The 16,444-nt window shown below is 43.0% G+C and overlaps 1 protein-coding gene across 4 annotated transcripts in view; it reads right to left on the reverse strand.

Moving 5' to 3' along the window:
• mtap (methylthioadenosine phosphorylase) overlaps positions 1 to 16,444 on the reverse strand; it is a 214,456-nt gene that overhangs the window by 177,191 nt on the left and 20,821 nt on the right. For 3 of the 4 annotated variants that reach the window (XR_011889555.1, XR_011889556.1, XM_072281779.1), the window contains exon 1: positions 9,547 to 9,598. The exons of the other annotated variant lie outside the window; for it this stretch is intronic. Coding sequence is in view for 1 of the 3 variants with exons in the window: in XM_072281779.1 (XP_072137880.1) it covers positions 9,547 to 9,573 (27 nt within the window). In the remaining 2 variants the exon portion in view is untranslated. Of the gene's footprint in view, positions 1 to 9,546; positions 9,599 to 16,444 lie in introns of those variants that run through there. 4 annotated transcript variants of the gene reach the window in all.

Raw genomic sequence — 16,444 nt, forward strand, 5'->3', positions numbered from 1 at the left:
ACCACAGACCACATCAGTCACCACCTACCCTATCTGTGGAAAGGTCAGTTGTCACGTGGCCTCACAAGCCACTGCAAAACCTAGAAAAGTAACCATCTTCAATCCTAGAAAGAATTCAAGAACAGTATAATTGTATAAAACATTCTTGCTTCGGTCGTGAGAAACACTTGCTTTGAAATTCAACACACTATTTCAAGATTCAAGATTGTTTGTCATTTTTCAGTACACTATAAGTGTATGGGAAAATGAAATAATGGTTACACCAGATCCTGCAGCATAAAATGCATAAAAACACAATAAACACAAGAGCTTCCCACTTTCAAATCACTTACTAGCTCTTCCTTCAGTTAGTCCTGACGAAGGGTCTCGGCCCGAAACATCGACTGTACCTCTTCCTACAGATGCTGCCTGGCCTGCTGCGTTCACCAGCAAATTTGATGTGTGTTGCTTGCAGTGGTTATAGGCATGTTGTTATCCCTCGGGTGACATGTTCCATTGAAGGATCGTACTCGAGGATCATATCCTTTAACACTTGCGCCTGTTGAAAAACTGCTGCAAATATTTCAAGTGTCCAAATTGATGGCTCTACCTCCTCTAAATCTTCTGCATCATCTTATTCTGTAGAGGATTTCAGCAGATCCTCGAGTTCCTTGTTGGTAAGGGTTTCTCTATGCTCTTCTATGCATTCCTCGACGTCGTCCTCGATCATGTCAGAGAAGCCTTCCCCATCAACGTCCCTTGCAACATTCAACATATTCCTGACTTCTGCATCAATAGTGGGGAAGCCCCTGAAATCACAGACTCTCACATTCCATAATGAGTTCCAACATACATTGACTGTCTCGGGCTTTACGGCATCTATAGCCTCTGCGATTGTGAATGTCTTCCATAAATCCAAGATGCTGCAGTCAGGGCAGCAGGAGTCCTCCCGAAGGAAAGGCGGGTGTCAGTCGCCTTAATGCACTTGATGATGCCTTGATCAAGTGGCTGCAGCAGTGATGTAGTGCTAGGAGGGAGGGACATCACTTCCACGTTACCGTCGGCGAAGCAGAGAGCTTGGGGATGGCCGGAGCATTGTCAGTCACAAGGAGGAGCTTGAGTGGCAGCCCCTTCTCTTCAAGGTATTTCTTCACTTCAGGAACGGAGCACTGGTGGAACCATCCCAAAAACAAGGTTGCCATTACCCAAGCCTTCTCGTTGTGTTGCCAGAACACGGGCAGGCAATCTTTGTTTTTTTTCTTAAGGGCCCGGGGACTGTTTGCTCGGTAGAAGAGTCCTGGCTTCTTTTTGCTTTATTGTGCGAATGCTCGATTCGTTCTTACCGACCTTACGGCCCACTTCAGCAAACGACACGCCACTTTTCAAAAGGTCTAAGATTTCTACTTTCTCGGCGAGAGATAGCACTTTACTCTCCCTCTTAGCCTTTGAGGAACAGCTTTGACTACGTAATTGCTCTTTAGGAGCTTTTTTCCCCCACAGAAACAAAGTAGCGAACGAACGAAACACGAGGCGAGTAATGCTCAAACAATGAGTGCTGGAAAGAGAACTTCCAGGTTTTCCCGATCCATGGTTGGTTGAATCTGCGCATGCGGAACCCACGGATAGGGAGGGCCAACTTTAATATTCTGCTTTTTTGGACATAAATGTACATTTATTCATGAAATTCCGCTTCAGCCATGTACTTACTCAGCTTGTCTAAATTATCTTGAAGCCTCTGGTTTCTTTTCACAATACTATCGGTTTTGTGCCATCAGCAAGCTTTGAAATACTCTGGGTAAATTCATTGATACAGATCATTGATAAATATTGTGAATATCTGTGGCCCAATCACTTTCCCCTGAGGTACCACCCAAGTCACCACATGCCAACCTGAGAAAGACCCTTATTCCTACTTGTTTTCTTTTCTGTCAACCTCATTTTAATCCATGCCTATATATTACCTTGACCACCATGTGCTGTAATTTTTGGGATTTTATTTAAGGCTGCCTGAAAATCCAAATACCTCACTGGCTCTCCCTTATCTACATTACCAGTTACATCCTCTAAATACTACACTAGCATTGTCAACCATGATTTCATTTCAGAAATCCATGTTGATATTGTTTAATTTTCTAAGCATCCCACACCACAGACAAGCATTTTCTTTACTACAGATAGTATGCAAACAGGTCTGTAGTCTCCATTTCTTCCTTTTTTTATATATATATACAGTATTGTTACATTTGCCTACCTCTCTCCTACAGGGATCAATTCAGTCTATAGAAATTTGAAAAATGACTGAGTAACTCAAGTACTTATGGCTAACAGTGTTGCTTTTGGTTAACTGAGAAACAAATAATATTTTTAAGTAATAAACACAAGATTCTGCAGAACGCACATTCAGCTAAAAAAGTTTATTTCCCTCCATAGATGCTGCCTGAATTGCTGAGTTTCAATGGTATTTTGTGTGTTGTTTGTGTTCTTAAGTAATTGAATATCTATCGCCCCCAGGTGGTCACAAAGGAGTTTGTACTCCAGCCTTACAGCATATCGATAAAATGGCCGCCACTGAAACCGACAGAAAATGGAGCCAGTTGTGACAAAATCTGATCGCTGTACGAGTGATAGACTCCACTGAATATCCTCACTGAACTACAGCCGTTCATTGACTTCATGGGGATGCAGACTTTGTGCGTCTGCAGAACAAGATGAATTACAAATGAACTCGTCATCTTTCACTTTGTTATAAGCAATAATCTGAGTAAAGGATGTATGATTTGAATGCAAACTGGGGCCACTGTTTATCAAGGCAGTAAGGCGTTGCCTTCCCAGGACACAATTTCAGAAATACAACCTTGAGGAAGATGTAAATCGCAAACCAGAGGATCCCCGGATTAGTGAGACAACATATTTTAGGCATTTTTGTTCTCCCCTTAGTGGCCTGTTCAAGAATAGCAAAGCATTAACTAAGGAGCTGATTGGCTGCATTTTGAATCCAAGTTGCAGAAGCAATCATTTGCTCAGATGAAAGCAGTCTATAGGCAATCAAATAATATCCAACTTAATTAACAGTAGTGCCAAGAGCAGAGGGGCTGCATATTTGAGGCGAGTTTTGAAAAACATATCTTCATTCTTATTCTTTTTCCCCAATCTTTCCCCCGAAAAACACACATTATGAAAAATGGATAGAATTACATGAACTAAATCAACGTATGTTTAATACAATTGAAATGCATACGAAATCTAAGGCACACAGTTCCTGAGCCTGTGCTAACACCAAACAACATGGGGATGATCTTAGCCTGAACTCAACTGTTCTACTTGATTTCCAGAACCCTTGCTTCCACCAGATCAACAATCCGATCTTGAATGACTAGCCTCCAAAGCTGTCTGGGGTAGAAAACTGTGATGCTCTGAAAGAGGACACTGAACTTCATATCCAACTTAAACTGAAAAATTCAGAATTCTCCTAATTTTAAATTCCCTCTAAAAGAGGAATGACCTCTCAGCATATATCTTGTCAAACCCTTCAGTATCTTTACAGTTTCATTAATATTGCTTTCCAATTTTCTAAATTTAGACCACGAGACCATAAGACAGGAGCCGAAATAGGCCATTCAACCCATCAAACCTGCTCTGCCATTCTATCATGGCTGATTTATTATCCCTCTGAACCCCATTCTCCTGCCTTCTCCCTGTAATCTTTGATGCCGTTACTAATCAAGAGCCGATCAACCTCTGCTTTAAATATACCCATGACTTGGCCTCCACAACTGTCTCTGGCAATGAATTTCACAGATTTACTACCCTCTGGCTAAAGAAATTCCTCTTCATTTCTGTTCTAAAGGGATGCCCTTCTATTCTGTGCCCTCTAATCATGGATTTCCCCATTATAAGGAACATCCGCTTCATGTACACTCTATCTAGGCCTTTCAATATTCGATCGAGTTCAATGCGATCCCTACCAATCTTCTAAACTCCAGTGAGTACAGGCCCAGAAACATCAACCACTCCTCACATATCAGCCTTTTCATTCCTGGGATCATTCTCATGAACCTCCTCTGGACCCTCTGCAATGCTAGAACATCCTTTCTTGGATAAGGGGCCTGAAACTGCTCACAATACTCTAAGTGCAGCTGGACAATGCCTTGTAAAACCTCAGCATTACATCCTTGTTTTAATATTCTCGTCCTCTCAAAATAAATGCTAACATGCATTTGCCTTCCTTACCACTGACTCAACCTGCAAGTTATCCTTTCAGGATTCCTGAGTGAGGGCTCTCAAGTCCCTTTGCACCTCTAATTTCTGAATGTGCTCCTCATTTAGAAAATAGTATATGCCTTTATTCCTTCTACCAAACTGCATGACCATACACTTTGCTGCACTATATTGTATCTACCAATTCTTTGCCCATTTTCCTAATTTAAGTCCTTCTGTAGATTCCCTGCTTCCTGAACATTACATGCCCGTCCACCTATCTTTGTTTTGTCTGCAAAACTGGCCATAAAGTCATCAATTCCGTCATCAAGTCATTAAAAGTTTTGGTCCACAGCTACAGATGCCAATTTGAAAATGATCCAACCTCGTGTAGCAATCTTTTATGTACCGAACTGGATGCTTTCCACACGTCTAAATTTCAATCAGTATAGCACTGAACTATATGACCTTTCCTCTTAATAATCTCTTTATCCCAGGAAACATTTTCTTAACTACTGCCAATGCAAGCATGTCTCTCAAAGAACATTGAAACACAGTACTTTACATACGTTCCACAGACATCTTCTACAGATATAGTATAACATACCGTGATGAAGTATAACATGATATGTTAAACTTCATCCCTTTTGCAATCAGGCCAAGGTGCATTTGGCTTCCTATTGAATTACTTTTCCTGCATATATATAGAAAAAACAGATTGTCCTATACCATAGTGTTGATGGTCTCCCGCCAGCGAAAACATGCTGCGTTTCTGCTCACCCTTTTTGTGTAGAAAACACAGTCCACCTGCCATTTTTTGCCCAATTATTAACCAATCTCTTACCCTTTGCTGATATTTAGTGTCCATCAATATTTGAATCATAAGCCAAGTTTGGCTAAAACACATTTAAATCATTATTAGAGACTGTGAACTGTTGAGATCTCGCAGCTAATCTTTTATGTACAAACGTAGTACCCAACTGGAAACCTTCCATGAATCCAAATACTCCACATCCACTGGTCCCCTTTAGACCATCTAGCTCATTATCTCAATGAACACAAAAAGAATAAGGATGGCAAAGCAGCTGATTGGTTCCTCTGTATGAAGCAGGAGTAGACCTAGTGGACTCAATTAACTTATTCACTTCTGTAACAATTCTGTGATTCAATAACTTTAAAGAGTCTCAGAAAGTTTCAAATTCCAGACTACTTCCTCGTGCCACCTACAAAACTGGATGGTAGCATCACTAAAGCCTATACAGCTCTTTGGAGGGTCTAGCACCTGTGTACCCTCATCTCTGATCATTCATTCACTTCTTAAAATAAAGACAAAAATATAACAAAATGAAAATGAATGGCACTGCCTTTTTTCGAATTTTTATTAAGGATTTGATAAATAATTGATGCTTACAGACAACCCAAAGGCTTACAAAACATGTGAAAAATGGGACACTACTGTCTTTAGATTCACAGAATCTGTGAATCTAAGAAAATCTGTAAATCAAAGAAAGACGCATGTTTAAATCTTTGATTTAGTGCTGCTTGAGTCATATTCACCAGCACTTCCCCCACAGAAAAATCCACCCGACTTACTGTGCAAAATAGAAGCTGAGTGCACAGAATGAGCCCACTGATCTTTCATTTTCCTGCTGGATCTTTCAAAGAGCTGTTTATGTTCATTACTCATTCGCAATATACTTACATCATTTAAGTGTTCATCCAGATCTCTCTTCCAAGTTAAAACTACTATGGAATTTCAAACACTGGATTCCAGATCATAGCAATTCATTACCCTCCCATCAAGTATATTATCTTATTACTATGTCCCTTGTTCTTGGTAGAAATTCTTTCCTATGTGGCATCTGTTCTTTTTCAGAATTTTATTCTGCAGGACTTCCCAAAAAAAACATGGCAATGCTCCATCACACACAGAATAAGGAGAGCCATTGATGTTAGCCAATTTGATCAGTTTCTCTTAAATTTTCTTTATAAACTCTACTATGAAATGACTTGGAACATCGAACAGTACAGCACAGGAAGAAGCCTTCATGCCTACCATGTCAGTAAAATAAATACAGCTCTTCCGTCTGTATATGTATCACATTCCTCCATTGCTTGCATATTCATGTACCTTTCTAAAGACTTGTAAATGGCACTGTGGTCTCTGCTTCCACCACTATTGCTGGCATCACATTACAGGTACGCACCAGAAAACCTTACTAGCACATCTCCCTTAAACTCCCCTCCCCACTCCCCTTCATCTTAAATGCATGTTTTTGAATCTAGCATTCTTATCTTTGGAAAAAGATTCCGACTGCCTAACTTATCCATGCCTTTCATAATTTTGGACACTTCTATCAGGTCTCCCCTCAGCCTTTGATGCTCCAGAGAAACACATTTATCCAACCCCTCGTTTTAGTTCATGCCCTCTAACTGAGATAACACAAACACGAGGAAATCTGCAGGTGCTGGAATTTCAAGCAACACACATCAAAGTTGCTGGTGAACGCAGCAGTCCAGGCAGCATCTCTAGGAAGAGGTACAATCGACGTTTCGGGCCGAGATCTGATGGCATGAACATTGGGTAGCCTCCAACCTGACGGCATGAACATTGACTTCTCTAACTTCCGTTAATGCCCCACCTCCCCCTCGTACCCCATCCATTATTTATTTATATACACACATTCTTTCTCTCTCTCTCCCCTTTTTCTCCCTCTGTCCCTCTCACTATACTCCTTGCCCACCCTCTGGGCTTCCCCCCTCCCCCTTTCTTTTTCCCTAGGCCTCCCGTCCCATGATCCTCTCATATCCCTTTTGCCAATCACCTGTCCAGCTCTTGGCTCCATCCCTCCCCCTCCTGTCTTCTCCTATCATTTTGGATCTCCCCCTCCCGCTCCCACTTTCAAATCTCTTACTAGCTCTTCTTTCAGTTAGTCCTAACAAAGGGTCTCGGCCCAAAACGTCGACTGTACCTCTTCCTAGAGATGCTGCCTGGCCTGCTGCGTTCACCAGCAACTTTTATGTGTGTTAACTAAGGTAACATCCCGGTAAACTTCTGCACCCCTTCCAAAGTTGCCACATCATTCCTGTAAAAGGTCATCAGAACTGCACACAAATCTTAAGGGAAGATTTGCTGTTCTCTTTTCCCCTAATCCTTCTCCAAGTATCCTTCAGAAACTACCAAATAGAAACACTAGTTTCAATGTACTAGTTACAGGGATACTTTCATTTCTTGAAAGAGACAGCCATCTTCCACTATTAAGGTCATGTTTAGCTTTCTTGGCAAATGACTTATGTGCAAAGCTTTTCAAATGTTTCTTTCATCTTCTGAAATTGAGAAATACTGTAAGCAGACTTTTCAGGGTGTGTTACGAAACTATTCCTGCAAACTTGATAGTTTCATGGTTTCATTACACAGCACAATATTACAAATAAGACACACGGGGCATTGCTGATCTGACGGGAGCAGGAATAAAACCACACTCCAGATATGTAACATTGTATTGATGCACTTACTGTAGCTTCTGTTTCTTAGCAGGATTAGAATTCAACACATCACTGCCTTCAGACTCAAAGAGATCGTGCCATATGTTCAGTCTCGTGCCTCGTTAGGGTGCTGCTTACTGACCTGCCCTCACCCCCCAAAGAATCTTCTATGCCCTGATCACTGCTCTAACTCTGCTCTAGTTCTGCAGTTCTTTATTTCCTAAAGTGAAGCTGGGAGATGTGAGTGAATCTAGTGTCAAACCATGTGCAGGGAGAAGAGGAAAATAAGAGAATGAAAGAATTTCCTTAAAATTTGGCATGTTAAATATATTCAGCAATACGCAACCTGAAACAAGTCTTCCTTTTTAACTGTTTGTTTTCAGAGCAAGGGAAATTAATTGGAAATGTTTAATAATTATCATTGTTAGATTATAACAAGCATATTTGTCATATATATTTATATATGTATGGGACAGGTGGCAGAGGGGTGCCAGAGGTGGGAGATGGTGGGTGCAGACACACCCAACTCTGAGACACCAGAAAAGGTCATTTGATTCCAAGCTATTAGTTTATAGATGATTACAGAATGTCTCTGTGGTGCTACCCGTTCCTTCCCCTCGCCCTTCCTCTCTTCTCAACCATGATTCCCCTCTCTCTACCCGCTTTCCACTCTCAGTCCACAATAAAGAACCCTTTCAGGATCAGGTTTATCATCACTTACATGTCATGATTTTCTTTTGCAGCAACAGTACAGTCAATACATAAAATTACTACAGTACCGTGCAACAGTCTTGGGCACATATACAGTGCCTATAAAAAAAGTATTCACCCTCTTTTGAAGTTAGCCCTAATGCATTGGTCTTAAGAGAAGTTTGGGAAACACTAGGTTAGAACCTCTTTTTTTAGCATGCTGAATATGCAGCATATAGCATAAATGTGTCTTTGGAGTTGTACAAAATCTCATGAAATTGGCCAGAAGTCTTTGCACTGTACTGCTGGCACAAAACAACAAATTTCACATCATCTAGTACAGTGATGATAAACCTGAGTCTAATTCAGAAAAGTCCATTAAAAGCACTGTGATATTTCACAGACAGAAACGCGCACTGAATGTACCAGACAACTTGTATTAGGAACACACACAAAGTGCTGGAGTACAGTCGACGTTTCAGGCCGAGACCCTTCAACAGGATACCTGTACTCTTTTTCCCCCATAAATGCTGCCTGGCCTGCTGAGTTCCTGCAGCATTTTGTGTGAGCTGCTTGGATTTCCAGCATCTGCAATTTTTTTTGGTTTGACTGCAGAGCTTGAAGCTGCTTCATTAGCATACCACTGGGGATAGCTGGATCAGGGCTTTCCCTGTGACTGTACTATTCCAGGGCACCTTCATTTGAGTCTGAGAAATGGAATGATGTTGGTGCCCTAATCCTCTACAAGATACAGGCTGAAGGAGGGATCTGTTTACTGAATGCAGTTCTGAAATGGTCACAATCAGAGAAATGAACCTTCGTGAATCATTTTCTTGAAGGCTGACCACTTAGCATTGAGGGTGGGACATGCTGTATTGCAGGCTAGAAGTATAAAGACTGCATCATGTGACAGTTATTACACAATGTTCTTATTTACAATTCTGATGAAAAGTGCTCTTCATTTTACTGCGTGAATTACGAAGTCATCGGTCATTGCCAAAGGCTTCATTTTTCTCTTAGCAGGTGAGGAAAGGTGGACTGCATGATTTGTGTAACAGATAACCAGGCAAATTTCATCAGAACTAAGGTAAGTTGTAGGCCAGTTTTCCAAAGGAAGCAATTTCCACCCAGAGAACAAATGGCTACAGTTTTTTTGGCTACTATTTTCCAACTGTTTATCATGATTCCTCTTACCTTTGCTTCCAAGCGGCTTCTTTGCATGTATGTTTCCTAAATTCAAGATTCAAGATTGTTTAATGTTATTTCCTGTACACAAATGTAAAGGAGAACAAAATAACTGTTACTCCAGATCTGGTGCAGCACCAAAAAGAAAATGAATGATTTAAAAATCACAATAAATATAAATACATAAAACATTTTGCTCACCACAGTTCCTGAAGAGACATTGGATTGTACCGAAGAAGAGAGTTTAAAAGAAGCGAGTAGGTGCATTTGGTACATTTTAAATGCCAGAATCCCCCCGAGACATTGGATTACATATAATTATGCACTTGGCAACATCTAATAAAAGGAAGTTACTTTTAAGTGGAGTGGCTATTATGAGTGGGCCGGTGCTAGAGTGGAGATTTGAGGCAATGACTCATTGAAGCTTTGTTGACGAGAGGCATAGGCCATTGGTCGTTTTTTAAAAGTTAATTATTTATTCTTTCTTATTACACATTTAGACCAGTGGGAATGCCAAGCAGGATAGTGAAATGTTTTTCTTGCGGGATGTGAGAAGGCAAGAAAACTCCAATGCCTCTGATGACTTCAAGAAGTGCATCCAGCTGCAGCTTCTAACAGGCAGTATCAAGGAGTTGGAGCTGTGACTGGATGAGGAGTTGATAGGCAAACAGTGAGGTAGTTAAACCCAAGGTACAGGGCACAGATAACTGAGATTTAAAAAGGAGCTTTTGTGGGCTTTTGGGGTTTTTCCGGTGCCCCAATCAAATTGTGATTCATTAGCAAGGGCAAATAAAAGTAAGGCCGGGGCAAGTGGAATGGCCATAGTGTGAGTGGAGCAGTGCGAGAGTGGTGAGGCTTCGGCTCATCAGGCTTCAGTGAGAACAGCCCCGGCAGAGGCAAGTATCTCCTAAGTTTCTTCTTCTTCATTCTTCATCACTTAGTGCAGGGAGTGGCTCCAGGACTGCATTGGGTTCTTTGTGTGAGATGGACCATAAGACATAGGAGCAGGATTAGGCCATTTAGCCCATTATGTCTGCTCCACTGTTCAATCGCGCATGATCCTTTTTTACCCTCCTCTGCCCCACATTCCAGCTTTCTCCCCGTAACCTTTGACGCCATGTCCAATCAAGAACCTAGCAATTTCTGCCTTAAATACACCCAGTGACCTGCCCTCCACGGCTGCTCGGGCTAACAAATTCCACAAATTCACCACCTGCTGCTGAAAGAACTTAGTAAGCACCCTCTCGTGTAGCATCTTGTCAAAGGCCTTCTGAAAGTCAAAATACACAACATCCACTGCATCCCCTTTATCTATCCTATTTGTAATCTCCTCAAAGAATTCTAACAGATTCGTCAGGCAAGATTTTCCCTAAAGGAAACCATGCTGACTTTATCCGATCTTGTCCTGTGTCACCAAATACTCCATAGCCTCATCCTTAACAATTGACTCCAACATCCTCCCAACCACTGAGGTCAGGCTAACTGGTCTATAATTTCCTTTCTACTACCTCCCTCCTTTCTTAAAGAGTGGAGTGACATTTGCAGTTTTCCAGTCCTCTGTTACCATGCCAGAGTGCAAAGACTTTTGAAAGATCTTTACTCGTACTTCCCCAATCTCTACCGCTATCTCTTTCAGAACCCTAGGGTGCAGTTCATTTCATCCATGTACCCTTTGGTCTTTCAGCTTTTTGAGCACCTTCTCCCTTATAACAGTAACTGCACTCACACCCTTCCCTCACTGCTAGTGTCTTCCACAATGAAGATTGATGCAAAATACTCATTTAGTTCATCTGCTGTCTCCTTGTCCCGTTATTATTTCTCCGTCTCATTTTCTAGCGGTCCTATATCCACTCTCATCTCTCTTTTATTTTTTAGATACTTGAAAAAGCTTTTTCCATCCACTTTGATATTTTGCTAGATTGCTTTCAAGTTGAACTCAATCATATTGTATCACTGCCTCCTAAGGGTTCTTTTACCTTAAGTTCCCCAATCACCTCCGATTCATTACATTAACACCCAATCCAGTATAGCTGATCCCCAACTAAGCTCAACTACAAACTACTCTAAAAAACCATCTTGTAGGCATTCAACAATCTCACTCTCTTGAAATCCATTTCCAACCTGATTTCCCAATCTACCTGCATGTTAAAATCTCCCATGACTATCATAACATTGCCCTTTTGATGTGCCTTTTCTTTTTCCTGTTGCAATCTAGTCCACATCCCAGCTACTGTATGGAGGCCTGTATATACCTGCCAGCAGGGTCCTTTTACCCTCGTAGTTTCTTAACTCAGCCTACAATGGTTCAACATCTTCCAATCCCGTGTCACATCTATCTGCTGATATGATGCATTCTTTACCAGCAGAGCCATGCCACCCCCTCTGCCTACCTTAAAATCGCTCTGATACAAGGTGTAACCTTGGACATTCAGCTCTCAACTACAACCATCTTTCAGCCATGATTCAGTGATGGCCACAACATCATGTCTGACAACACACACAAAATGCTGGAGGAACTCAGCAGGCCAGGCAACATCTATGGAAAAGAGTACAGTTGACGTTTCGGGCCAAGACCCTTCAGCAGGACTGGAGAAAAAGGATGAGTAGATTTAAAAGGTTGAGGGAGGGTAGGGAGAAACACAAGGTGATAGGTGAAACCGGGAGGGGGAGGTGTAAGGTAAAGAGCTGGGAAGTTGATTGGTGAAAGAGTCAGGGCTGGAAAAGGGGGAATCTAATAGGAGAGGACTGAAGGCCATAGAAGAAAGAAGAGGGGAGAAGCACCGGAGGGTGGTGATGGGCAGGTAAGGTGATAAGATGAGAGAGGGAAAAGGGGATGGGGAATGGTGAAGAGGGTGGGGGAACCATTACTGGAAGTTCGAGAAATCAATGCTATCAGGTTGGAGGCCACCCAGACGGAATACACGGGGTTGTTCCTCCAACCTGATTGTTGACTTACTGCGACAGTAGAGGAGGCCATAGGCTGACATATCAGCACAGATGCTCAGCGAAATGATTTCCTAATCTACATCAGGTCTCACCGATATACAGGAGGCCACACCGGGAGTACCGGACGCAGTATATGGCCCCAACAGACTCACGGGTGAAGTGTCACCTTATCTGAAAGGACCTTCTGGGGCCCTGAATGGTAGTGAAGGAAGAGGTATTGGGGCAGATGTAGCACTTGTTCCGCTTGCAAGGGATAAGTGCTCGGAAGCAGATCAGTGGGGAGGGTGTCACGAAGGAAGCAATCCCTGAGGAAAGTAGAAAGTTTGGGACGGGGGGGTGGGGGAGATGTTCTTGGTGGTGTGATCCCGTTGGAGATGCAGACTTTCTCTTGCTTGTGATTGGTTCATACCTAACAAACTGTAATAGTGCAACAAGATCATCTACCTTATTTCTTATACTGTGCATTTAGATACAACACTCTGAATACTGAATTTGTTACCCTTTTTGATCCTGCATCTCTAATGCATTGATAGTCACCCTGTTGGTTGCATTTACGTCCTATCATCTGCCTGCCCTTTCTGATGGTCTGACTGCACACTATCTTTGCTTTTTTACCATCTGTCCTTTCCTGAGCCCCTTCACTCTGGTTTCCATCCCCCTGCCAAATTAGTTTAAACTAGTTTAAATTAGGAGGAGGAGGAGAAGATGGCGACGCAACGCAACGCACGCAGCCTCTCCAGTGAATGATATCTGTAATCTGTCAAGTAGGGTACCGTGCACAACTCTGATTTGATGGAGACAGACGTGAGAGTACGGAGGAACATCTGAAAAACTTCTGAAATGCCCGCTTCGCTGCCACTGCTACTGTGTGGTAACCGGAATCTCCAGAGCAGAAGGCCCCAAATCCTCAGCTTTGCTTGTTTCCGCGGCCGGGGCTAGGTCGAAGGCGCTCGGCAGAGGATGGCGCTCGGGAGGCTGTATCAGAGGGGCTGGTCGGAGGCTCGAAGTTTTCAGATGGACGGACTCAGTGTCGGCTGTGGTTGGCTGCTTCCAAAGCGTCTGGAGTTGTCGGTGCCTTGGAGGATTATGACAGGGATTTTCTCCCTTTTGCCGCCTGCTATCAGGGACTCGGGAGTCGATCGGGACATGAGACTCTATTCTTAACCATGCCCATGGTCTGTTCTTTATCAAATTATGGTACTGCTTTGCACTGCTGTAACTATATGTTATAATTATGTGGTTCTGTCAGTGTTAGTCTTTGGTTTGTCCTGTTTTTCTGTGATATCACTCTGGAGGAACATTGTATCATTTTTTAATGCATGTATGCATTTCTAAATGACAATAAAAGAGGACTGAGTGTTCTCATAATCTAATCTAACCCTCCCCACAACTCTAACAAACCTGCCCGCGAGAATATTGATTCCTCTCAGGTTTGGGTGCAACCCGTCACTTTTGTACAGATCATACCTCCCCAGAAGAGATCCCAATGATCTAAGAACCTGAAGCCCTGCTCACTGCACCAGCTTCTCAGCCACACATATATCTGTCAAATCATCCAGCTTCTACCCCTACTGCTGCGTGGCGCAGGTAGCCATCCAGAAATTACTCTCCTGGAGGTCCTGCTTCTCAGTTTCCTACCTAGCTCTCTAAAATCTCTTTTCAGGACCTCTTTGCTTTTCCTTCCTATGTCACTGGTACCAAGACATCTGGCTGCTCTCCCTCCTTCTCCAAAATGCTGTGGACACTATCTGAGACATCCCTGGCCCTGGCACCTGAGGCAACATACCATCTGGGTGTCCCGTTCATGTCCACAGAATCTCCTGTCTGTTCCCCTGACTATTGAGTCCCCTATCACTACCATTCCCCTCTTCTCCCTCTTTCCCTTCTACACCACAGACCTGTACTCAGTGCCAGTAACCCGGTCACTGTGGCATTCCCCTGGGAGGTCAATCTCCACATCAGTATCAAAATGTTAGACTTATTATTGAGGGGAATAGCCATAGGGGTGCTCTGCCTAATTGCCTATTCACATTTCCATTTTTCCTGACAGTCACCCAGCTACTCGCCTCCTGCAACTTCAGGGTGACAACTTCCCTGTAACTCTGATCGATTATCTCCTCAGTCTCCCATACAAGCTGAAGGTCATCCAGCTGCTGCTCCAGATCTGTAACCCGGTCTTCAAGGAGCTGCAGCCGAATGCACTTCACACAGATGTAGTTCCCTGGGAGACTCTGGGTCCCCCGGGACTCCAACATCCAGATTGAAGAACACACAACAGCAATTTACTACACTAAGTACAGGAAAAGGCAAAAAGGGAACCTTAACAGACACTTAGCTAGAGACGAAGCCTCCTTTGAGCCAAAGCCTGACACTCCTACTCTCACCACTGGCTTAATCCCTTCTGATGAGCTTATCCCTCCTGTACTTTATATACTCTGCTCCCGCCACTGATTCGGCCTCCGCAATGAGCCCAAACGCCCACAAAGCTCTCCTTTTAAACATGTGTCACATGACCAAAAGTGTCATTAAGACCTGTGAGAAATCTTGTCGCTGTGCTCTGCTCCCGCCGCTGATTGGGCTGCCGGAATTCTGGGAATTCCTTGGTAATTTCTAAACTAAGTACATGTTTGGCACATGTGAGCCAAAGGGCCTGTATTGTGCTGTAGGTTTTCTATGTTTCTATCTACCTTGACTCATCCACACTTAATACAGAGAAAGTTGGATCTCCCAGTGGCCACACATTTTAATTCCACATCCCATTCCCATTCTGACATGTCTATCCACGGCCTCCTCTACTGTAAAGATGAAGCCACACTCAGGTTGGAGGAACACCACCTTATATTCCGTCTGGGTAGCCTCCAACCTGATGGCATGAACATCGACTTCTCTAACTTCCGCTAAGGCCCCACCTCCCCCTCGTACCCCATCTGTTACTCATTTTTATGCACGCATTCTTTCTCTCACTCTCCTTTTTCTCCCTCTGTCCCTCTGAATATACCTCTTGCCCATCCTCTGGGTCCCCCCCCCCCCCGTCTTTCTTCCCGGACCTCCTGTCCCATGATCCTCTCGTATCCCCTTTTGCCTATCACCTGTCCAGCTCTTGGCTCTATCCCTCCCCCTCCTGTCTTCTCCTATCATTTTGGATCTCCCCCTCCCCCTCTAACTTTCAAATCCCTTACTCACTCTTCCTTCAGTTAGTCCTGACTAAGGGTCTCGGCCTGAAACGTCGACTGCACCTCTTCCTACAGATGCTGCCTGGCCTGCTGCGTTCACCAACAACTTTGATGTGTGTTGCTTGAATTTCCAGCATCTGCAGAATTCCTGTTGTTTACACCCTTTTTAATCTTCTCTTTTACAGGCAAAAACATGCAAACACACTTAAGACTATTATTTGATTAGATTTCTGTCACTGATATAAAAGCCACAAGGTTATACACTTTAGCCAGTATTTACTGCCTTGCTTTTTGTTATATTGCTACATCCAACCCTACGTTTTTAATAGGTTGTGATTTCCTAAAATCCCAGAATAGAAATAACAAAGAAAAATCCTTATTTTAAAATTTAAAAAAGCAAAAAACATACAACCTGAAGGAATTTGAAAAATAACTGTGCAACTAAACAAGGCAATTACACAATTGCCATATAGATGCACTTTATAGATGCACATAGAGATGCACTTTAAGCTGTTACCCCAGAGGATTAATGACTCTTTTGGTCATGAGCCAGCTGCAACTGAAAATGAATAGTGCCTGCAAGCCAAGTTGCCATGCCCTACTGAAATGGCCTTATGAGAGGTAAAACATCTCTTTCACATCGTACAGCAGTTGAAGGCCAGCACTTGGCAGAAAATGTCGGTGTCCAGTTTCTTCAGCACAGAAGCAGGGCATTTCGCTTACTGGCACTCACAATCCATATCTAACACAACTAGCATGTTATTTCTACTGTCTCCTTCATGCACTCT

Source organism: Mobula birostris, chromosome 17, assembly GCF_030028105.1.
Source record: "Mobula birostris isolate sMobBir1 chromosome 17, sMobBir1.hap1, whole genome shotgun sequence".
Classification (NCBI taxonomy): Eukaryota; Metazoa; Chordata; class Chondrichthyes; order Myliobatiformes; family Myliobatidae; genus Mobula; species Mobula birostris.